The 25,255-nt window shown below is 38.0% G+C and overlaps 2 protein-coding genes across 5 annotated transcripts; both read right to left on the bottom strand.

The window, feature by feature from the left end:
- Positions 1–2,233: 2,233 nt before the first annotated feature.
- On the bottom strand, positions 2,234–14,568 carry parp12a (poly (ADP-ribose) polymerase family, member 12a). Of its 4 annotated transcripts, none has more exons than XM_036152063.1 (11): positions 14,200–14,568; positions 11,963–12,098; positions 11,609–11,870; positions 11,317–11,520; positions 11,047–11,236; positions 10,786–10,960; positions 4,700–4,929; positions 4,508–4,595; positions 4,271–4,401; positions 3,672–3,823; positions 2,234–3,581 (listed from the first exon to the last, which is right to left on the bottom strand). In XM_036152063.1, exons 1-11 carry the CDS (start codon positions 14,511–14,513, stop codon positions 3,325–3,327), a joined length of 2,139 nt encoding a protein of 712 aa, XP_036007956.1. In that variant the 5' UTR covers positions 14,514–14,568; the 3' UTR covers positions 2,234–3,324. The 4 variants fall into 4 exon arrangements, with proteins under 4 accessions (XP_036007956.1, XP_036007960.1, XP_036007963.1 ...); XM_036152067.1 differs by having other exon boundaries at positions 10,786–10,957; XM_036152070.1 differs by having other exon boundaries at positions 11,317–11,517.
- A 787-nt stretch (positions 14,569–15,355) lies between these two features.
- Positions 15,356–24,481, bottom strand: LOC105924628 (protein mono-ADP-ribosyltransferase PARP12). Its single transcript, XM_012860434.3, has 11 exons — positions 24,134–24,481; positions 22,199–22,334; positions 21,846–22,107; positions 21,592–21,753; positions 21,298–21,484; positions 18,560–18,734; positions 17,383–17,609; positions 17,166–17,253; positions 16,918–17,045; positions 16,625–16,776; positions 15,356–16,510 (listed from the first exon to the last, which is right to left on the bottom strand). The coding sequence occupies exons 1-11, from the start codon at positions 24,451–24,453 to the stop codon at positions 16,254–16,256; spliced, it is 2,094 nt and encodes a 697-aa protein (XP_012715888.2). The 5' UTR covers positions 24,454–24,481; the 3' UTR covers positions 15,356–16,253.
- Between the last annotated feature and the right edge of the window lie 774 nt (positions 24,482–25,255).

The following is a 25,255-nucleotide window of genomic DNA, read 5'->3' as shown; positions in this document are numbered from 1 at the left end:
AAGCGACTTCAGGACTAATTATAGTATCTGAAGGGCTTGTGGGTTTCTGAATTAGCATTTTAACACAGAAAATATTTGATTGTCACCTGTGGTTGACTCACAGGTTCACATTAGAGTCTAAGTTTAGTCAGCCTCCATTTGTATCTGCTATTGTTACTGTGTGGGAATGAGGCTGGTGCAAATGCACTGGAAAACCTGTGTATTTGCTCCAACGTTTCAGCATTGTGGCCGGCTCTGAAACCAAGATGCGTTGCCTCAACAAGAAAGAAAAAAAGTTTTTTTTAAATTACTGTTGCTATTATTGTTAAAGAAAACCAGTTTGTGTAATTTTTTTTATTTGAAATGTTGCAGAGATGTTTTTGTGGAAATACAAAAAGTAAACTAAGCTTTTGCCAGAGTTTATTAAAAAAGTGTGGTGTTTGTTAGTCTCTTTCTAGGGGAAAAAGTGTTGCTTTATTCAGTTTACTTAGGCTATACGAAAAAAACGTGTACAGGTGAAACATACACGGTGTAAAATGACGCCTAACGATTTATCCTCCCTGGGATTTTAGCAGGCTAAACCTTTCCATTTCAGTATTTTATGGCACATGTATTTATTTCATGGTAAATTTAATGATTTAATGTGCATTTATTTCATTCGACATTTCATTATTTAATTTTCCATTTATTTTTTCCACAGTACATTTACTTATTTCATTATATAATTATTTATTTAATGACACCCCCTTTAAGTCTCTATATTTCCTGTCTTAGGTAGATGTCATCACCAAAGTAATTTCTGTTTGCCTAATGTCAACATAATAAGAGACATTTTTTAAAATTCTTCAAATTCAGAAGCTGCCTATTTAGTAGAATTGCCTTTTGAATTGAATGATTTCGGTCAAACATGAGTAAAAATTTGGGTATCCTTCCTCAACCTTAATAGTTTGCTGAAATTGTGGCCCATTCCATATCGCCAGATCACATTCAAACACCTGTTTTACTATAAGCCCCTTGTGGCTTATTGTAAACTCCATACAGGACTTCTTGTGTCTTTCTTTTATCAATGATTTTCTTCAGGCTACTCTTCCAATAAAGAATATGAATTGCATGAGTATTAGTCTTGGGCCCATGAGGGATTAAGCGGGTCATAAAACGGATGGATTGATGGACGGATAGTCTTGGCAACAGTCTCCCATCCGAGCTTTGGATCTCTGCAGCTCTGCTAGAGAGACCGTGGGCCTCTTGAGTTGATCTCGTTAACGTTTCCGCCTGCCTGGCCCAGGTGGATGGCCATATCTGGGAATGTTTTCGGTTGTGTGGTGATGGACTGAACCGTGCTCAGTAGGATGTTCAAAACGTGAGATATTGTTTTACAACCTAACCCCTCTTTAAACGTCTCCACAACTTTCACCCTGACCTGTGTGCCGTTTTTCTTGTTTAATGAGGCCTTCACAGAACAGCTGGATTGACTGATTTCTGAAAGAAAAAGAAATGGCCCATTCCTCCTCTCTTTAAGTCACTTTGTAACCATTTTAGCGGTATACATTATCCCCTTTATCTTTATCTTCCTGGAGGATGTCTTGAGATGTTGCACCGTTGTTTCCACATGATGTCTAAAAACACCTGCTAAACATGATGCTGCTGCCCCGTACTTCACAGAAATGTAGCTCTCATACTCAGACAATTTTAATTTTATCAGACCATAGGACATGTCTGATACAACAGTACATAACTCTTCACACCTTGATTATGGTACTAGTTTTTTTCACTGGCCACATAAGTCAAAAGAAAACCTTATGAATGATTTAGGGGCAATTGGCATAAATGTCTATACATCCTGTTATCTCTATACCAGTGGTTTTTGTTCCATAATTCAACACCATCATCTTTGCTCTAAAAATATTTATCCTACATTTTGCATAAAAAAGTTCACAAAAAAAGGTTTCAAGATGGAACGATGATTAGCCTGAAAGTCTTAGATAGTGATTGCACGTGTTACTCCAACAGGCTGAAAACTTCCACACTACATTAATTAAAATTTACTACAAATGTATGCAATAGTTTCTATGTTGGCTTTTGACAGACTGGCATTGACTATTTAAAGGAAGGTCAATATTTTCACATTTTGGAACTAAAAAAAGGGGCAAAATGAGACATTTTGTGTTATCTTTATTTTGCAAAGACCAGAAAGGGGCACTAAATGCCCCTTTTTGGTTTACATCATTACAGAGCTTCTCCCCCCTCCCCCAAAAGACAAACAAAACACTTAACAAAGACATCTGTTCATTTAAAGCATTGATGTGCACAAATACAGTAAGTGACTGATAGAACACCCTGAATCAAGTGTTATTGCTTTTGTATGATTTTGTGCACTAAAAAAAAGCTTAAACAAAATATTGCAATTACTTCTTCATGCTCCCACTGATGAAGATCTGACAGTATAATATTTTTAATATATATGCGTTACTATAAAACTATAATTTTCTAACTATGTTTTAAAATGCAACAACTATTAAATGTTGAGTAAGTACATGCACTCCCTATTGGTTTGATTATTTTGTCTTAAAATATGATATGATGATACATAAACAAGGTAATCTGAATTGAATTCTAGAAAACTAGCCAACTGATTTTTATGAAATTTAAAACCTTTGGTGTGAAACACGACAGTTTCTTAGAACACATAATAACTAGTTCTAAAGCAGCTAAGATTATCACTGAAACCCGGTTACACAGAAAGCCAAACTAGGGGCAACAGGAGTCAAATAAACGCCACTATACAGCGGGACACTAAGTGCCTCAAGAAGTGTCTATACTTTCTAATAATTATTTTATTAAGGAACCCCAAGGCTGACACAAGCAAGTACTTTGCTTACCCTGTCTGCCCTCTAAAACACAGCTTTCTATACATACATGTACAAGTCCGCCCTTTAGAAATATCTGATCACTTCATTTGTGGAGGTTTTTTTTTTTTAGTTCTGAATAAATACAGTCTTTTTTTTTTATAAAGCACCCACACTTAGTATCAGTATTTTTTTGGTGATATACACCCAAAAAAGAAGTTCACTGAATGATTATACCATAAAAGCCTAAACAAAGACCTCCCATTCAGTAAATAAAGAAACAATGAACAGCAGAATACAGAAAACACTGAGAGACAAAATGTGCACTGGAAAGAAACAATCCCCACTACAGCTTCCCATAGAAGACAGTCTAAGCATCTAAAATTGTATCATTCAAAATGTTCATATGAGCCAAAAGTTACACTATAAAGCATCATATATGCTGGAGTTTGCCCCACTGCTAACATTTTGAGAAAAGGAAATACAAATCAGTTTGGACTTATCTGTATTTGATTAGATACTCTGGATAAATCTGCTGTTTATCAAAGATCACAAATATGCTGGGGTTTCCGGTGGAATTAACACAGCTGTCATAAAAGGCTTTGCTTCCTGCTTTTTGGGGTGGTCGAACGTAGCTGCCGCTCCCAGTCGTGTATTCACCTATCAGGACCAGAGCAACAAACATGGTCTTGGTTCGACTCCCTCCAATCTTGGAATAATTGTCTGAGTAGGAAGCATCTTTGGCAAAGTAGCTCCCTAGAAAGAAATTACAGGAAATATAGAATGAAGAGAGACTTTCTACTCCTCGATTCTGCTTTCAATCGAAGCACTTGTATTTCATGATACCTTTGCCATAGGCTGTTCCATGGACGCCACACATCCTCCAGTCAAAGTTTTGCTCACATATGGGATCAACCAGTGTCTCATCTGTCCCGTGGAACAAGTACTGCTGATTCACAAGTTTTCCCCCGTTCCTCTTCTGCATCTGGTCCTTCTGCCTGAAAATAAATCACAAAATATGCAGTCATGTTCAATAAACTGGAATATGCATTTCTAAGAGCTTTGTTTGTCAGATTAAAAGTACATTTTGAAAAACAACCTTTAAGGTGGTATTAAGGATAGTTTTTATAAAGCCCCCATTTCTGCATGAAAGGTTTTGCTTTTTTTATTGGTTTGATGCAATATTCTAATTGTAAATGCTTTGTTTTTATTAGCTGAAGGTGAAAAAAAAAACTAATTACCAGAAATAATGGCTTTAAATCTGTTAGTCTATATAATGGCGTATTATATATTATGAAATAACTGAACTTTTCAATTATGTTCATATTTATTGAATATGACTGTAATAGACAAGTGCTTGACAACTCTTCACTAAACCAAGAGGCTATGCAGAATTATACTCCCCACAAAAACAAAAAACAAATATTCATCTGCCTGTGATTTACCATTGAAAGACTTTCCACAAAGACGGGTTCTGAATCCTCTGGATGCTCTCAATGTTGGCATTAGGCATGGTGCGCTTGAACAACACCTCAATCATATTGTAATCGTTTGCGGATTTGGAGAGAGGCAGGAGCTAAAAAAAGGAGTTAAATATAGATATGGGGTTATTCAAAGCAAAATACAGGGGGAAAATACGTATTAAGAACCATAGTGATAGCGAACATAAAAATAAAAGATACCTTATACCCTAAATCAGGCAGTGCATTCTTGTCCCAATGTGAAGGGACATTTTCCAAACCAGAGGAGCTGGAGGTGTGTGATGTTCCACTACGGAGAAGATAAACATATGAGGTATCAGCTCAGTGACACTTCAATATAGAAAACTTAATCTTAGAACGGAGAAAAAAAAAACCCTTATAGTTGGAAAATACCTCTTGAGCTTCTGCTCCACATCATGAGCAGACACAAAGCGAGGCCTCCTTCGCACTTCCCTCTTGGTCTGGTATTGGAGATTTTGCTGATACATTTGCTGGGACCCTGTTGCATCTTTAAAGTGGAGAACGTAGTTTTGTTTGCCAGCCTGGAAAGGCATCTCTGTTTCTCTGTCTGCCAGGTACACATTTTCCACAGTTTGAGACGTGACCGGGGAATCCCCTGAACCCTAAAAAAAACACAAAGGAAAAAAATAAAAATAAAAATCATTATATAAGCATCAAAACACTTGTTCTCTTAGGAAAACTACCAGGAACAGCAATGTGCACCTGATTCCACAAAAACAACGGTAAGAGATATATATAACATCAACATCGAAGCTTACCTGGCTGTAACATGCCAGGTAAGCTCAGTGCAGTGCTGCTGGGAGTGCAGTCATTCCCCCAAACACACACTGCTGACAATATAACCCGTGTGATAACCTGTATGGTCACTGACGGTGCTCCTAATCCTGTTGCCTGCGTAACAGAGCCGAAGCTTCGCCATCAAATTTGCATCGCACATGCAATGAATTTGATAGTGGAGAAGTCACCTGACCAGCACCCTGTGCTCTCTGGCATCCGGGCCAAAGCAAGGAAGCTGGTTGGCTTCTTTAGAAGCAGCACCACTGCCAAGGTACGCTCTTCCCCATTATACCAACTTATAATAAAGCCAATAGTTTTTTTTATGTTCCTACTGCAGTGATTCAAAGGACTATTCATCTGTGTTTTTAAAGGAGAAGCTTACTCAAGTACATTTTCTTCTCGGCCTGGAACAACTGAAGCTGATGCAAGAGGTAGAGACCAGATGGAACGGCACATATTTAATGTTGCAACCTTTGCTAGAGTTAAGGGAGCATTAGCTGGCCTACAAACTGACATTGTTTTATTAAAATCAGAGGAGTTCAACATTGTTGGAGGGTGCCTTTCTTTGCTGTTTCCGTTTTATGATGCCACTGCTGAGTTGTCTGCTGAGGAAAATGTTTCTGCCTCTAAAGTGGTTCCCCTCATGAAGACGTTGGAGCAAAGCCTTCATGAGGAGATGACAAATCCAGCAGCAGCATTAGAAGTTGGAGAACACCTCATCAGGATAAACTTCAGATTTTGAAGTCTATTAGCATCCTATTCCCAGCTACCCTTATTGGGCTGTAGATTCAAAATTATAGTTTTTTTCAGCCACTCTAAAACCACTAAAGCAATTAAAAGACTGACCTAAGAGTGTGTTACCATTAGGCCTTCTAGACAGAGCTCAGAGGAAATCTCCCAGCCTCTCATGATATCACTGGAGTTAATCTATTATTTTCCATTTCAAGACCAGTTAATTTTATCAGAACACCGGCTAACATGATCTTCTGTCTTCTCTTAGGTAGCAAATTGTGGCATTGTTTGGACACAAGTGTGATGGAGGCAAGAAAAACGTAAAATGTAACCGCTAATGGCACGGTGGAAGTCCAAAGTTACCTTTCAGAGCCCAATATCAGCAGAATAGCAAATCCACTCGGGTGCTGGGAGAGGCAAAAACTACTTTACCCAAGCTTACACAAACTTGCGCTTGCATTTTTGTGCACACCCGCTTCTTCGGTGCCCTGTGAATTTCTTTGGAATGTGCAATGCATTAAACCTTCATCCCTAGATGGTCTGGTAACCATTAAACAGTTCATTTGGGTTTACAGTATAAAATGTTCATATCAGTTGGACATAATGGTATCTTCACAATTTCACAAACAAATGTAAGGTTGGGTGCCGTTTCATCCAGCTGAACAGCGACCATAACAAGTTTCGATGGTTGAGCCTGCTGGCTGTTTAAATGCAGCAAAGCTCAACCAGCCTAACCTCGTATAATTAGATTGTTGGGGTTTGCTGTCTCAATGATATGACCATTTTCAGTTTGAGTAGTTCTATTTGCTAATGTCAGCTAAAACATTGGGTGTACATCAGACTACCTCCTTGGCTTCAACAATTTCAAGGATTTGTGCCCAACAAGCTCATGGGGATGACATCTGTCTGCTACAAATAAGGGAACCACTACCAATAACTTTACCAACCCTAAAGGGAAGAAAAATAAACAATGAGACTGTGACGTCATGACTTTGTCCGGGTGTATTAGCGTACTCAAAATGAACCTGTCTCGACAGGTTTTCGCTTTAAAAACACAAAAAGAGCAGCAAATCGGAGGCAACCAGACTTTCGCTCAGTTTTTCTGAAAATGTTTTAGAATGAGAATCAGAAATACTTTAATAATCCCAGAGGGAAATTGCTGTTTCAGTACAACCGCCATCACAAACATCACAAACATTTCAGGTGGAGACGATTTACTGAGGCGTTGCTGCCAAGGACACCACCTTACACGGTGCCCACAGGGTGCTGCCATTACTCTATGGAAAAAATAGAGGCCACAGAAAGGAAGGTGGGAGAGAAAAAAACATACCTCAAACTGTATCCTATAACAGGATAAAGTTTGAGATATCAAAAACCTCTTGCGCAAAAAGCACAAATAAGACGAGACACTTATAGCAGCAGCATTTGAGACTAGTCGCATGTAAATTCATCTATTTTTATGAGCGTCAGTTATGTGTGTCTGTTTGGGTGAAAGTGTTTATATTTCCGTGAACGCTCTCCAGAGGCCATTTTCCTTGATGTTATCAGGCGGCCAACAGTTAAAGAAAGGAGGAGGGAGCAGGGGAGAGTTCTGAGTTCTCTCGCCATAACAATCCAGGAGTAGAGATAGGGAAGGCATAGTCCAAATACGTTATTTGTTATGAGACAAGCTGCACTGACTTTCCCGTTAGCTTTTAGTCTTTGCTGGCTCCAAATGGCAAAATCCAATATTGCAAATTGTTGGGCTTTTCCGCGTTTGGAGAGGGGGATGGGGGGGGGGGTGAAAGCTGGAGAGGAGAGAAAAAACACGACCGACCTCAAAGAGAGACAGAACAGAAATGTTCACACCTATCCTGGAGTCTTTGTCAATTCTGGTGGCTTGCACTACAGCAACTTGGAGTTGGAGCGCTGCTGTTTTTAAGCAGATGAAGGTCCATCCTCCTAGGCGCATTCTAAGTCAGACGTAAATCAATAACGCACCCGTCAATATCCTGAGTCGTTAGTAGCTATTGCTTTGTGTGAGTGGAGTACTTGGTCATCTGAATCCTGATGAAACTGCTTATGCAATTTCTTTGGAACGTTTTTGCGCTGTTTCCAGTCTCATCAGGATTAAGGCGACCAAGTACTCTACTTAGTGAGTTTTTAAATAGATAAATGATATGACCCTGCAGTATACGTCTGCCTATTGACATTTTAAATATCCTGGTGAGAGCACATTCAAAATTATCTTTTTTTTTATCTTCAGCTATCGATTAATCTATTTTACAGCTATTTCAGCTTTTCAATTATATAACTATAAATTCTTTCATTAGAGAATAACTGTTACTTCTGCTGTTTAAAACTGGCCACTTTTTCAAAACTATTCTTTTCCACTATAACAAATAGGAAAAGCTTTTGAAAAATTCCAACACTGTGCGCTTCCCAGGTTAACCAATTCTTCCCCGACTTTAACCAAAACAATTAAAACTTTAAACAGGTCACAAGACATCAAGTTAATACTAAACACTCTTCTAAATACATGTCTTGGTTTCATTACATTTTTGATAAAAAACTTTTTTTGTCGTCATCTACTCCACTGTCCAGCCGACCTCCTTCGATAAACAATGTTTGCAAATCAAGTCCTCCTGCTCCCACAACAACATTTCAACAACTTGAAGGTTAAAACACAGGGAAATTGATTCTCTTTCACATGGTCTGACAGTGTTATAAGGAATTTCAACCATAATCTTATTCAGTTTCCAGTCCTTCTGTATAGAGGGTTAAGTCTGTGTTTTAGATGCGGGGGAACCAGGTACAAATTTTGTTTGTGTGTTCCTTATAAGCAACCGAAAAGACTCCCAATCCCATTCAATTTTCTACAGAACTCCAAGTAAAATTTAGAGGTTTTCAAAGAAGTAAATAAATGGATCATTGCATTTACCCGCTGCTTTGTCAACCTTTCTACACCAGGACAATGAAACACACATGTCTATCAAACCCTTGTGAGATCATCAGTCTAAAAACCTTTGTCATTGGGCTGATTTAGTCAACGGCATAATAAGCCTGACCACTGATGCATGTCCCAATCTCTTAAAACAAAAAAAGTTTGGTTCCCATCTCAGCCTTTTTCACGGGAGACATATTCACTTAAACAAGCAGGAAACACACAGGCGTTGTCAACAAGAGCTGCATTCCACTTCTGCATGTCTGTACAACGGGTGTTAGGAATCTATATTCACTGAGAAGAGTGATCACAGGAAGTCAAACTGGTGAAACCAATTAACTGAGAGGGAGGAGCTGTGAGAGAAGAAAAGAAAACCATGGTACTAAGTGAAACTAACTAGAAGAAAATGAACATGAAAGTAACAAAGAACCCCGAAGATTAAACAGTACATGACCTGAGACTTGGAGGCCTGAGAGGACATCTAAGCCGTGTCAGACACTGAAACAAATGCAGCAATATAAGGTCCATGTTCAAGCTTTTCTGCTAATAAAGTTATTAAACTTTCTCAGGGAGACCTGCGTAAACGGAACAACTTCTGACTGAGCCAAACTATCCTTGAGACAGTGTCTAAAATTTAGAGGAAAGTACCCTGACTTTTAACATGTTAACGTCGGACGGAAATCTGAACAGGCAGAGAAAGAACAAATTTGAGAGGATTGTTAACACGGCCTCATCTCATAGATTATTAGAAAACCACACAGGCACCTGAACAGCATTTATGAAGAACGTTTAGGAAAGAAAGCTGTTGCCGTTTTCAATGACTCCTCTTGTCCGCTCCATGATGAGTTTGAATTGTTACCGTCAGGAAGGAGATATAGGGTCATATCAGCAAACAAAAACATGTTTCAGAACTCCTTTGTCCCCTTAACTCGATGAACTAAGGCTAAGCATTAGATGGAGAATTAGTAATTTGGATATGATTATGTATAGGACTTTTGGATATTTTTTATGTATATTTATTAACTCAAAACCTGAATTTTGTCCTTTGATATTTTTTCAGCTTCATATGGGTATTTTATATATTGTAATACAAGCATGAAATGCATTGTCTTTGGTACGACTCCTGCATGGATGATAAGGCTGGACAATAATTCAATAACAATATATACTGATCGATAGACATATATTGATAATAGAAAAAAAGGGTCAATAAAAGGTTCAATAGAATAACAGTTTTCCTTCCTTTTGCATTCTAGCAATGTAGGTTAATATTACAGTCATTACATCTTTCCAACCAATCACAAACGCAGACCCAGGAACGCTCCGACCCCTTCAGCGAGCGAGCGTTCTTTTTTAAAAACCTATAGTTTTGGTAAAAAGTTGGTTGAATAAAGGGTTAAATTTGAATTCAGTATTTGTGTGTTTTGTATCTAAAACTAGGTTGTTAAGCAACAGCATAAAATGGCCAGGGTTGCACTTAAAATATATGGTTTGAATTTGTTGATAATTATCGACATCGATCTATCTGATTTCTATTTCATCAATATGCTTTTTTTCTATATAGTCCAGCCCTAATGGATGATGTATGTTTATTAAAGAAACGAAAGACAAATGTCCACATTGGTGGACAATAAAGTTTTCTTAATCTAAATCTGATTTATAACCAAGTTATAAACATTTTGGTACATTGAGGCTCATCAATTTCAGTTCATTCTAACAGGAATTTATTTTACTTATTAAGCTTTAAGTGTTTCCATACTGAGAATTTGCCTTTTACATTCATCAAAGCAGTTTGCACCTCAGCTTAGACATTAAATATTCTGAATATTTTAACTACTTTAATTTTCAGCTTTTTTTCAAGATCATTTGACCTCATCTCTTAAGCTAATTGCATTTATGCTGCATCTTAGCAGAAGATGCATTTATCCTAAACAAAACAGCATACTAACTTCTGTAGATGAGGTAGTGAGACTTTTCTGCAATAATTACATTAATGATATTTCAAAATTGCATTTTATTAACTCACCTGTCCATATTCCACCCACGTCCCCCCGTTTTCCTTCCAGTACCACAACCACTCAGTTGTTAAAATGAAGTGTGGGGGCTTGGAGACAGAGGAGGCGGTGGACAAGCGCCGAACCGGAGACCCTTCGCAAGTCATCGTTTTGAAGTCCACACACGGCTCATTCTTTGATGCTCTGCTAAAATAAAAATATTTCGTCTTTATGCTTGGCTGAACCTGAGCACAAATGTTTGTTGTTCAATTACACCGGAAGAACTGCTGTACCTTTGAAAAGTCAAAAAACTAAAAAATCCCAACGCGGGTGCCGGCTGATCTTTGCAGCTCGTGTCACATGATGGATCGCAGAAAGCTTTCTCAACTTCCTCCATGTTGACCAAGTCCTTCCAGGTCACGCCATCCGCGTCCAGAACCTGCCATCTGTAAGGTAGGTGCCAGTGGACGCGGCCGCACTTCTCTGTGACAGAATGCACAGGAAGTGACCTTACCACGCGAGACAATTAAGAAACCCGTGTTCGCTCTATTAGCAGCTAATACCTTTGAAGCTGCAGTGTCGGCGAATAAAGAAGAGGCAGATTTCGTTACGCTCGGCATCAGTTATTGGTTTAGAAGGGTTGACAGATTTAGTGGAAGATCCAGGTTTGGTTTGAGGAGGCTGAGGGGTAGGTGGCTGAGGCAGCTGAGGGGAAGGCGGCTGAGGGGAAAGAGGCTGCGGGCTGACGCTCACCTTTGGAAGCACTGCAGGAGACATTTAAAATATATCATTTAGAATAGTTTCAACGTTGGATGGGGGGAAAAAAAATGTATGCTCATAAAAGAAACCAATTACCTGGAGCAGCAGTTGGCTTCTCTTGCGGACCGGTGATGATGAATTTATTCCTATAGATCTTGTAAATGTTTTGAATATTCTCCTCACTGAATCCTTGGAAAAGCTTCAATGCTTGCTCATCAAAGGTATGGTTTCTCTTACACGAAGAGCCAAACTTGCAGTCCCCCTGCAAGAAGTGCAGGCAGACGTGGAGCTTCTTGCAGGTGGTGGCGAATTTGCAGGAACCAAACTGACCGTCGCCCTTGTTGTAGTGTGGACAGACCTAAAGGAAAAAGGGATGTAAAAGAAATTGGAACATCTTAAGATAAGAAAACGTTTATTGTCCATCATCTGGATAAATTTGGCAGGTCCTACCTCAGGAAGCAGGAAAGGATCATTCTGCATTAAGAGCTGCAACAGCTGTTTCTCTGTTAAACCCTGAAGACCATTTCTCTTCAACAGCTCAGTGTTGTGCGGAGAAGCCAGGGTGTGTGGATTTTTACACTTGTGTCTAAAGAGAACATGCAAATGTGATTTTTTTGCATCAGTTTATTAACCAAGTCTTCATTTTCTTCACAAACACAAACTGTGATATTACTACTGTGGAGGCTGATGGACAGGATATGGAGTTAGATTAAAATGCATTCTCCTATTTATCCTTTCTTGAGGAAATGTATGTGTTATTCAACTCTTAATATAGCCATTTTCAGTTTGTTTTAGCAGTAAAGTCTGGGATCCAACCCAGTTCAGTGATAAAACGAAATACCAAATTTACAGTTTCTACAGTGCCCTGCAAAGTTTGAGCGTAAGCCTCAAAGGATTTGCAGTTACCCATAAGCACAGAGGACACAGGAATCACCTAAAGAAGCTGCTCTTATCTGATTGGAACGAAACTGAATGTTTTGTCCAACATGTAAAACCCTGAGTGAAAGAAATGAAATACCACTGCATGTCCCACTGATTACACCTCCCAAAAGTAATATATGGTTGGGGGCGCATCAGACTGTAGCGAAGCTCTTCTTTACCAAGGACAAGGAAGCTGGTCAGAGTTAGTGGGGATGGTGCAAAATAAAGGCCGATTTTGGAAAAAAAAAAAAACCTGTTGGAGGCTGTCAGAGATTTGAGACTGAGGAAGAGGCTTACCTCCCAGCAGAATAATGATCTTAAATGTCTAGCCACAAGAAAAAGTGATGTGTTAAAATGGCCCAGTCCAATGCCAGACCTAAACCATTTAAACATCTGTAGCATGACTTGAAAATTGCCATTAAGCAGAAAGAACGCTTCAATCTCCAGCTGTTGGAGACATACCTCAAAAGACTCATGGTAGTGGTTCCACAAATGATTGACTCCAGGGTGCTGAATGCAATGCTTTATTATTATTTTATTTTTTTGGGGAAATGCAATTAGAACATTTATAATTTTCCCTTCACTTTAAAATCATGCTCCACTGTGTGTTCGCCTGTCATATCAAATCCCAATAAAAAGTGTTGTAACTTGAAAAAAAAAGAGGAAACTAAAAACACAGTGCACTGAACATGCCTATTAAGGTTTTTGAAAACTGACAACTTCTCGAGGAAGTAATGGTTATATGCACCCTAAAATAAACTATGGGCATTTTATTTCTGTTCCAATAACAAAATACCCTGTGGCCTTTAGTACACAAGTTATTTTCCACAAGCCTTAAGGGAGTTGAATGGAGGCGGAAGCCTCACTCCAACTCATCAGAGCTCCTCCAAGCTGCTGCTGACCCTGGAGTAAAGACTTTATGTGACACAGGGGGAAGTAACCGAGACACGGTGAGACGAGGAAAAACTTTAACATAAATACAATAAATTAAAAGACGCCTTAAAAGCTTATGAAAGCTGTTGCAGCAGTGCACGGCTTTGAAACACTGAGCTATATTATACACGTGTATACGTGTATTTTATAGCTCAGTGCTTTGGAAGGAACATAATTGCAAGGTCGTTGAATGCTGCCATCTTCTGGACGGAGTAATGCAATTTCCTGAACTCACAAACAAAAACAATCCATCTCGATTCCAGGAAACAAAATAAAGAAGGAAAAAAAAATATATACGATTTTTGTGATTTCCTAAAAGGTATGTCTGTGCATTAAAGAGAGGTCTGCTATAGTAATTTAATTTAAGAATGAGCTTTCAAGTATTTTCACTGAAATCAAAACCACGAGTTTACACCCACACCCATGTAATTGAAATATTATTCTATTTTTAGCTCCTAAGTTTTCACCTGCTTAATTGTTAAGGTTTAAAACTGTGTTTAATAAAGTCTTGCTTTACGTCACTTTATAAGGCGGAAAGCCAAACGTGTACTAGGCACAAATTCAAAATGTTTTGTTAAGTGGGCTTAACAATTAGATATTTTTTCCTTAAAGGTGCAACTAGATTTTCACAACAGAAGTGGAGTGGGGTTAAATTAATCCTTTTGGGAAGCTTCCGATTCTATTATTTAACAAATTATTGACAAATCCTACTTAGACTTATTACAAATAAATGCATCCAATAATGATCCAAAAGCACATCTAAAATTGGACATCAACCCATCACTGAAGTTTTGATTGGTCGACTAATTCACAAACGGTTCAACACAACTTACCCGAACTTGCAGCTTCCACCAACAAGATACCTGCACAGGTGTAAAGCTCCACACTGGCGGCACTCGCCAGCTTTTTTCTGGCAAAGCCTCAGGCTGGTTTTGGCGACTACCAGACTATCAGGCCTGATCAGGCTGCCGCTGTCCACTGGCAGCTTTCCTTCTCTGATCGCTATTACGCCGTCGTTGAAGAGAACCGAGCGCAGGTCCGCGACCCCAAAGCCGAAATTACTCTGCGCCAGTTCCAGCAGCTGCTCGAAGTCCAAACATCCGTGGTTGTCACACAGGGCCCTGATAATTAAGGCCGTTGATGCCATCGTTTAAAGCTCTCTGGGCAAACATGGATTCTCTACAGCTGACCTGACCCAATAACTCACAGCAAAACACGCCTCCAGTATGATGTCAGGAAAACGAAACTTAAGACTGCTGCATTCTTGCTCGTCGCCATCGTCCAAAATCAAATACATTCATTGTGTTTATTTATTTATTATACACAATTAATAGAGTATTCAAAGTTAGGGAAAAAAGTTGGATGTGCTGAGGTAAATAAACCTTTGCTTTCATGCGGTCCATCACATCTCCCATGGATAATGATTCTGATCAATGCATACATGTTTCTGGTCAGAAAAAAAGCAACTAGTGGACAAAATATATTAGAAGGCAATTTCATCATATAACCAGAGTAGCAAGTTTTATTATGATTCTAAAATGTATAGCGATAAAAAAACTCCAAGTCTCGTACACAATTTTGCTTTATTTTGCTTAAAATTATGCAACAATTACTACTTAAGAACTTTTATATTTTGAACATTAAACACAAAGTCTGATCCTTTGGTTCCAGTTTAGCTTAACGTAACTAAATAATACTCCACAGAGGAGTTAACTCAAACAACTGAAATCTTTAAGAGGCTGTTGTACTCTGGAAATAATTGGTTTCAGGAGTAGAGAAATGTTTACTTTCTTCTTAGTTCTTGAGACATGTTTTCGTCTTCAACAGAACAAATACAAAATCTATGCAGAAAGCAATGTTACTCATAAGATTAGAAGACAAACTCAAATCAGTTTGAAAACAGCAGTTGTGCAAACTGTTGGCAGCATCCATTCGAGTTTATATGCAAACACTCATGTTCTTGAGTTGATAGAGCAAATGCGTCCAGAATAAAGATGAAATAAAATCCCCTCTATGCATATAAAATTCACAATTATCTTCATATAAGATTATCCAAATACCAAGACATACAGTTTCAGGTATGGAAATTAAAATCTTCAAAGTACACATGAAATAGCATCAGAAAAGTTATATTGAGCTGCATAAAACTAGTGAGATCCAACTGATGAAACCCTTTTCTAAGCAAAACAATACAGAAATCACTGCTTTTACCTTATAAAAGGTTAACACAAGATTATTGGGACACTCATGGGTACACTAAGGGTCCATCCTTTTAACAGCGTATTGTCCAGGTTATAAGAGCAGTTTTGACATTAAACTTTTTTTATTAAGTTTGTTTGTCAGTTATATCTTATGATTTCTGTACGGCATTTAAAGCAATAAACATATTCTAGATAAGAATAATCCCGTTACTTTTTGCAATAGGACGCATGCAGGTTTCAATTTCTTTGCATTTACAGTTTTCTCTAAATGTCTTCGTCCTCTGTAAATTAACATATCAATTTATATTCTAAAATTTCAAGTAAATCTTTATGAGTTTTTTTTTAAATCAAGTTTTAACTAACTATACACGGAATGGTAGGTTGTACCTGAGCATTTTCATAATATGCTTCCATCTACAGCATCAGAGAGCAATGGCTTTGGGACCATAGTTGATTTACTCAACAAAAGGATCTTTACCCACTCAGACAGACGTCTCATTGAACATAGGATTGTCCAAGTTTAGGGGTAAATAAGCGCTTTTTAGTAGTAAATACAAAATACACAAAGAAAGCCGGACTGCATGTTTTGGAGCAAACAATGAAACGTCAAAATGAGCGTCAAACTAAAGTGTCCCATTATGGATTTTGCTGATGGCAAATAAAGCGATTTTTTCCCTTTCTTTTTCTTATCTGTACCTGATAAGGTACTCTGGATAAATCTGCTGTTTTTCAAAGATGACAAATATGCTGGGTTTGCTAATGGAGTCAACACAGCTGTCGTAGAGAGCTTTGCTTCCTGGTTTTGATGGGGGGCGAACGTAGCTGCTCCTTCCCTTCGTGTATTCACCCACTAGCACTCGAGCAACAAACATGATCTTTTTCAGACTCCCTCCAACTCTGGAATATTTGTCTGAGTAGGATGCATCTCTGGCAAAGTAGCTCCCTAGAAATGAAAAAAAAAAAAAACACAATGCAACTCTTTCCATTCCTAAACGCTACTTTAAAAACACTGATTTGACAATAAGACACTATATTAACAGATTATGTTGTATTATACCTCTCCCATAGGCTGTTCCATGGACACCGCACATCCTCCAGTCAAAATTTTGATCACAGATGGGGTCAACCAGGTTCTCTTCAGTCCCGTGGAACAAAAGCCTTTCACATACAGGTTTTCCCCCATTCCTCTTCTGCATCTGGTCCTTCTGCCTGAAATTAAGCCATATAACATATAGACAGAATAAAACTAAAATCTATAGAATATATGCCATAATCTGAATTCGGATGAGCATTTTCGCCTTTATATATTTATTTAGCGACAGAACAGACCAAATTTTCAAAGTGTGTTACCACTGAAAGACTTTCCACAAGGAGGGGTTCTGGATCCTCTGGATGCTCTCGATTCTGCTGCAGGGCATGGTGGATCTGAAATCCGCCTCAATATTATAATCTGGTTCAGATCTGGAGAGAAGCACGAGCTGAAACATGGGCGAAAAAAGCAAGACAGGGATATTTATGTGTTTAATTATGTAGCAAATGTAAAAAAAAAAAAAAAAACATTAAGCAGAGTAAAAGTACAGGATGTGCAATAAACATACTTTATATCCCAAATCAGGCAGAGCTTTCTTGTCCCAGTGGGGTGGAATATGTTCAGCTGTGAAGGAGCTGGAGCTGTGCGATGATCCACTATAGACGAGATGAATATAGATAAATACACTATATATATATATATAAATAAATTAAGATAAAAAAATTTAAATACACTACAAATAACTTGCGTAAGCAGGAATTTGTGACATATATATAACGCAATACCTCTTCAGGTCCTTCACATCCTGAGCTGACACATAGCGAGGCCTCCTTCGGACCTCTCGTTTGGTTTGGTGTTTTAGATTCTGCTGATACATCTGCTGGGTTCCTTCTGCATCTTTAAAATGCAGTTTATAATGATGTCTGCCAGCCTGGAAGGTGATCTCTGCATCTTTGTCTGCCAGGTACATTTTCTCCAGCGTTTCAGAAGTCACGGGGGTGTCTCCTCCCCCCTAAAAACAAGCACAAATAAAAGAAATCAGCGTTTAGAATTTTAATATTGAAAAAAGATTCACCTTAAAAAGCAAGTAGGGAATAAATCTTTCAGAAAGGCTTAAGAGTATTTTTTTTTTGGGGGGGGGGTGGGGCGGGGGTAAGAATGATATCTAATAATTTTATTCTGGACTTTAATCTACATTATGTTTTTGTTAAAATAATGTGCTGTTCTCATTCACAACTCTATTCACACAATCAGTGTTATTGATTGTGTGCAAAAGTTCTGTTCAGATATCCTCTTCCAAGAATTTTGAAAGTGGATGCTGGCTGAAGCTACGGACAATTTAGGTTTTATATCAGAAAATGAATATGAGAGAAAAGAGCAACATTTCAGCTTGTATTTCCCGGTCTTTAAATCTAGAAGTGATACACAAATCATATGGAAGCATAATTTTTTAATGGGACAAAATACATAATGATAAATATATAGAAATAAACCCGTTGCTTTATAAATAAGTAGGTGATAAATAAAAATTGTGATTTTTGGTTGGGAATAATCTGATGTAGGAAGTATGAACTTCTGTTGAAACAATTTAACAGTTCTTAAATTATTCCTAATGTTAAATAAATCAGGCGGTTCCTTCAGCTGTAGCACATAGTAGCATCTGAAGACAAAGGAGAGGCTTAACCCGTATTGATTGCCAGTTATTTATGAGGCGTTGTATAACCTTGTACTGCAGTTCACTTAATGTTGCTAAAAAAATAGAAACAAATCTTTGAATAGTGTGAAAAATAAGAATCAGTCAAATAACACAGTTTAGCATTAATCAACTGAAAGTTAACGTTTTTTAGAGAAAGTAATTAATAAATACAAATATGAACATGAAAAGAATTAATTCCTATTTTGTAAAAGTCATCTTTTAATTATAATAACGAATAGATTATTGTATAGTTATGTGCTGATTACCTTTCCAAACTCGACCCATGATCCATCGTCTTCTTTCCAGTACCAAATCCACTGAGTTGTGAGAATGAAGTGCGGCGGATGTAAGACAGAAGATACAGTGGACAGTCGACGGACCGCAGACCCTCCGTAGGTCATTGTTTTAAAGTCAACATGCTGTTTAATGTTAGATGCAGATCTGAAAGAAAAGTAGATTCCCTGTATGCATGAGAGACAGCTACGAATACATATTCATATAAGGTGCCTTGCAGAAGTATTCACACCCCTTAAGTATTCTTCATTTTGTCATATTATATTACACAGTTAACTTTAATGTTTTTTGTTGGAATTCGATGTAATAGGCCTACAAAAAGTAGTGCAGTATTGTGAAGCGGAAACATTAGGACACATAGTTTTCTACATTATTTTTCAGAGAAAAAGCTGAAAAGTGCAGCATTCAGCTCACCTGAGTAAATACTTTGCAGAGTCATTAACATTAGTGTCAAGTCTTCTGAGGTATATTTCTACCAGCTTTCCACATCTAGACATTGAAATTTCCCCCAATTTTTCTTTGCAATATTAATGCAAGCTGCCTGAGGATGGACTGAAAGAACCTGTGGAAATAAACATTGCAGTCTTGCTTTGCTCTCTCGACTGGATATAGCCCTGGACTTTGACTAGGCCACTCTAAGACACATTAGTAAACTTTGACGTTAACCAATTTGATGTGACTCTGGCTGTACGTTTGTGGCTGCTGGCCTGCTGGAAATTTTCTTCCCGCTTCACTGTGAAGTCAGACACTTTTTTTACTCTCCTGTCCTTTCAAATCTCCTTCCCCCGTTTCCCTGCCTGCTTCTATCAATCGTTTTTGGAGCCTCTTTTTACATATCGTCCAAACTATAAATTATGGATCTGGTCAGCTAGACTCAACACAATTTTCTCAATGAGAAGACTGGGCGAAGGAGAGCCCCTGTGCCCGACGGGACATGGGCAGCTGACACATGGGGGGAGAAGGATTGTGTGTTTGTCCATTTTGTCAGTCGAGGATGTTGATTTTGTGTTTAAAATTGGATTTATGATAACAGGATTTCTACTTTTTGGAGCTGGCTGTTGCCTGGAGTATCGAGAAATTGTGAAAATGTTGGCAGCTGTTTTGGCCCATGTCAAGGCTGCCCGAACTATGTGAGGGATATGTCCACTACCAGCACTCAGCCTGAAATGCTGTGTAAGGAGAACTGCGGGCCAACTGCAGTTTCTGAACTTGCTGGCAGGATGGGAATGATCTTGGAGAAAGCTAGAAGCTGGAATCTGGTAGAATGACCACAATGTTGGCTTTTTTGGAACAACCATTGAAATGTACCAGTGAGACTTTAAGGCAGACAGAAAAACAAGAGTTTGCCTGCCCAAAACAAATGTTATTTTCCAAACTGGCTCCCCTGCAATCTTAATTTCTCCTCAATGTTATGTAAACAAGACACTCTGTGACGTGGAAAGAGCAAAGTGGACTGCCTGATAATGTTCCATTACTATCAAAGACTAATGCAAGTGCTATCTGGGACAGTTCACAGACAAACACACACACACACACACACACACACAATTACACTAAAACACACAGGCACACACACTGCCTCTACTGGGCTTTCTTCCCTTACTCTGCTTTCTGTTTTAGCTGTAGTGTCAGAAAGGTCAGATCAGAGTCCTCAAGCTGTAGCTTTCTTAGAATTTTTATTTTATGTATGTTAATGTATGAAAGAAGTCTAATCAAGGATTTATTTAGCTTATTGCATTGTTTTTCCTGTCTGTAATGTTTTTCTGTTCATGTACAGCACTTTGAATCATCTTTATTCAAAAGTGCTAAATAAACTTACTCTACATTGGATTTATGTGAGCGCATCAGAGTAAAAGAGGTTGATTATGTTATGCACATTTTCAGATGTGAAAACCATTTGCTTCCACTTCACAATTATGCACTACTTTGTGTTGATCTTTTACATAAAATATTTTAAAGTTTAGGAGGTAGTGAATTATTTTGCTATACTCCAAAGGGAACTAAAAGTAAGCAACATTTTCTTGAAATAAGTGTAGTTGTCCTTGATTTTAGCAGGTACATAAGATTATCTGCCAATAGAATAAGTATTTTTTGTCAACACATTTTATTAAAAGGTTTTAGATTTTACAATTTTCCGTTATACAACATTCTCCACCCCACTCCCCGACCTAGCTGAGTGCATAGACTCATAGTATGAGTCTTGCTTACAAATATAGAACAGAAATACACAGTAAATACAATCAAGTATCACGACATGCATATAAAAAGTAAAATGGCAGCCATGAAACAATAATAATAAGCAAAAAATTATAGAAAAGATAATACAAAATAATGGACAAAACTTTGAATTAACCAGTTTCGTCGTCACTGGAGAGGAAAGTTAAAGCTTTGAAATTTTGCATTAGGGGGTTCCATTGTTGGTAAAACTTTTCTGTTGATCCCCTTGTTGCAGGAATAAGTATTTTTACCCCAAACATTATTTAATTAGATATAGTGTACTTGAAATAAGATGATGGAGATGAATTGTTCCTATATTAAGTACATATCATTCCATAGACAGATCATTTAAACCTGCCTGCTCAAATCAAGGACAAAGACACTGATGTTGAGACAATTGTACTTACTTTTAGTTCCTTTTTTGCAGTGTAACAGTTAACATTTGCAGTAAACATCTGCAATCTGAACAGTGAACATTTGTTTTTTCATTTACCTAAGATTAAGACTGGGGAACATTCCCATCATAGAAAGCAGGGGATCCATGCAGCTAGTGTTGCATGCTGGGTCAGAGTACGCCTTTTCAATTTCTTCCATATCGGGCAAGTCCTTCCAAGTTACACCATCTCTTTTCAGCACCTCCCATTTGTAAGGTAGGTTCCAGTGGACGTGCACACATTTCTCTGCGACAGAAAAGAAAAAAAAAAAAATCAGGGTATTAATTCAGAACATTACCTGTTGAATAACTTTATTTCCGATGTGACAGGTCAGCTCTACCAGCAGCAGGTACCTTTGAAGCCGCAGATTGTACGAATATTGTAGAGGCAGATTTCGTTCCCGTCACCATCAATGTTAGGTTTTGAAGGACTGACAGGTTGGGAGGGTGATCTAGAATTGATTTGGGTAGGCCGATGGGAAGGAGACTGATGACTGGATGTCACCCTCGGACGCACTGCATGAGATGCAAGCATGCATGTCATATAATCAATGAATGCAAAAAAAGGGGAAAATGATCAAGTCAAATTTTATAAAAGAAACTTTTACCTGGAGCAGCAGCTTGACTATCATGCTGTCCAGCGATAATGAATTTATTCCTGTAGATCTTGTACAGGCTTTGAATATTCCCCTGACTGAATCCTTTGAAAAGCTTCATTCCTTGTTCATCAAAAGTATGGCGTCTCTTGCATCTAGAGCCAAACATACAATCATCTTGGAGGAAATGCTGACAGACATGGAGCTTTCTGCAGGAGGTGGTAAATCCGCAGGAGCCAAACGGACCATCGCCCTTATTGTAATGTGGACAAACCTTTAGGAAGTCATTGAAGAGAATGAAACGTAAATATTTCACTGCATACTGAGAGACAGTGTTAATTAAAATTTTAGCCACTAACTCCTACCTCAGGAAGCAGAAATGGATCATTCTGCAGTAAAAGCTGGGAAAGTTGTTTCTCCGTCAACTGCTGAAGACCATATCTCCTTAAAAGCTCTGCGTTGTGTGGAGAATCCAGACTGTGTGGATTTTTACAGGTGGCTCTAAAATGACAAGCCTTCCAATTATTTTTTGTGTGTTGAATTAACACATAAATCAGAATTTAGCTGCAGCATCTTATCTCTTAATGCTAAAGAAATCTAGAAAATTCACACTCTGGTGTCTTCATCCAAAAAAAGGTAAAACAATAAAACAACTGGATCAACCATTCGGAAGCTGAAGACATTTTGCTTCTGTTATGGAAAAATATAATCAGTTTTTGTACTTATCCCTGTAATTTACTGTAATTTACTGCAATTTACTGTGATTTTTCAAGCTGTATGCAAACGGAATTTTGTTCTGTACGCACTCTGTGCATACAAAATGACAAATAAAGTTGTCTAAGTCTAATGTAATAAGTATTTGTATATTCCAAGTGTTTTGTCTGTTATAATAGTTTTCTTCCTGTGCTGCCAAATTTATGAACCGGGTGAGGCAGCCATTAGTGAATGAGACGGGAAGAACAAGAGGCCGCCTCGTCACTTCCCATCCAGGAAACTTTCTCAATGTCTGGAGTAGTGTGGAGTTCCAAGCTTTATAGACCAGCAGTCGAGGCCTCATTAGAACTTAGATTCATCTGTAAATTCATCCGGAACTGATCGCCCCAACAATGGATGAAATACGTATGTGGTTAAATTATTAGATCTTTAAAATGGTTCAGTTTTCAGAAAATCTTTTTTTCTTATTTAACCTTTATTTAACCAGGAAAAGTCTCACTGAGATTAAAAAATCTCTTTTACAAGAGAGTCCTGGCCAAAACAGGCAGCATGGTTACAGGTTACAAACATTTATCCACACATACAAAATAAACCATTACAAATCAGTGAAAGTTTCAAATGTCAGAAGGACCAGATTTTACAATATAATTAAAAACAATCAGTTAAAACAACTTACATGTTAATGTGACACCGTCTGTCATTTAACAGTCTTTTAAAAGATTCCAAAGGTGAGTCAAAGATGAGGCTATAAAGTCAGCTGCTAGTCTTAGGAAATAGGGCTCAAGATTGTCAGGTCCTGGATATGTCGAGGTGTTTAAAAGTTTGAGGGCTTTGTGAACATTGTCAGCTTTTTAACATTAATTAAGGGAGTTTTATTGCAGTCTTTTAATGAGAAACATTTGAAAAAGTCTTCACAAATCCGAATCAATATAAAGCTCATTACGTTCACCTTTTTACTTAGTGTGAAGGGCTCTAGGTCCAGCTACTTACACATTCCAGTAACCTGATTGCTTTAGAGTTCAGACGTCTCGAGGGCCAAAAGTTTTCCAATTAAAAACAAGAAAATAAATAAATATCAACTTATGTGCTAATTTAAATAAACTCGAACATGCTTACATTAAATAAAGAAAAGAAAACCTGAAATAATTTACAAAATCACATCATGAAGTCATCATATGGCCGTCAAGCTGCCTTATAAGGGTGAAGGACCATGTGATTGGTCTGTAGTTATGTTGCTGTGCCAAGTTAACCAATCAAATGCTTGAATATGCTGGAATACCTACAACAACAGCTCAAACGTTGTCATGATTAACATTACAGAAAATATTAATTTATATGAATGGTGCCAAAATTATACAATATTTTACCGTATATCTTCTTTTTTTTCACAAACTGAAATTTCCAGCAAGTTTATCAAACTCATCAGATTTCTTTTAACATTCGAAAGAGTTTCTGTGCATCCAACTCATACGTAAAAGCCCTATAAAATGACTTTATACTGCATCAAATCCATTGTACACAACTTAAAGAGATTTTTACAAACAAGTCTAGAAGTATCAGTGGAGAAACGCATGGAGGAAACCTACCCGAACGTGCAGCCTCCGCAGACAAAATACCTGCACAGGTGTAAACCGTCACATCGGGTGCACTCCCCAGCTTTCCTCTGGCAAAGCCTTAAACTGGTTTTAGCCACAACCAGAGAGTCCGGCCTGGTGTTACCTCCCGGTGCAAACGACTGTTTGCCCTCCCGAATCGCAATTTTACCGTCGTCGAAAAGAACCGAGCCCAGGTCCGCCAGTTTAACTTTGAAACCGCTCTGGAGCTTCGCATTCAGCTGCGAGACCTCCAAACTGCCGTCATTATCGCAGAGAATATTGAAAACTAATTTTGCAACAGCCGATGCCATCTCGAAAGGAGCTTCATCCAAAAAAAAAAAAAAAAAAAAAAAAACAACTCCAGGGGACTGGTTACTGCTGACTTGAGGAAGCAACAGGCTCATTTACGCAGAACTGAAACCGAAACTCGAAAGTCTTGTTCAAAAGGCAGCATTGACTACATCCGTTTCCCAAACTAAGAGTTATTTGTTTAAAATAAACATAGTTTTGAATGACAGTAAAAAGTAATAAAGAAAGTTATTTTCATTTTACATATTACTCTCTATCAGGTTAAAAATTAAACGACACAATTTGACGAGCAGGGATGTTTACGACAGTACGTGAAGGCAACGCGAGCTCCGGCGTTATGTTTACCTATTTTTAAAAAAGCGCTGTTTAATCCCGTGTGCCCAATTTATATATATATATATATATATATATATATATATATAGGGAGAGAGAGACAGAGACAGAGACAGAGAGATAGATAGATAGATAGATAGATAGATAGATAGATAGATAGATAGATAGATAGATAGATAGATAGATAAATTGTCTCTTCTCTCCTGTTACTTCCTGCACGTCTCATTTCCTCCACTGTCTTTTGAATTTTGTAAAACCACCGTCCCTTCCTCTCTCCCTCCCATTACTTTTGCCACCTTTTCTCCAACCTATGTTTAACTATGCTCTTTATTTCCATCTTGCTGATGTTAACTGCCACACTGATGGCATATAAGTCTATATAATGTTTGCTGTATTTCTATCATGATGTCTGCTCTGCTGTCTGACTTCTCGGTAAACTAATTAATGATGAATCTGAACAAATAATTACTC

Source organism: Fundulus heteroclitus, chromosome 2, assembly GCF_011125445.2.
Source record: "Fundulus heteroclitus isolate FHET01 chromosome 2, MU-UCD_Fhet_4.1, whole genome shotgun sequence".
NCBI classification, from domain to species: Eukaryota; Metazoa; Chordata; class Actinopteri; order Cyprinodontiformes; family Fundulidae; genus Fundulus; species Fundulus heteroclitus.
This window is presented reverse-complemented; position numbering and strand designations above follow the sequence as displayed.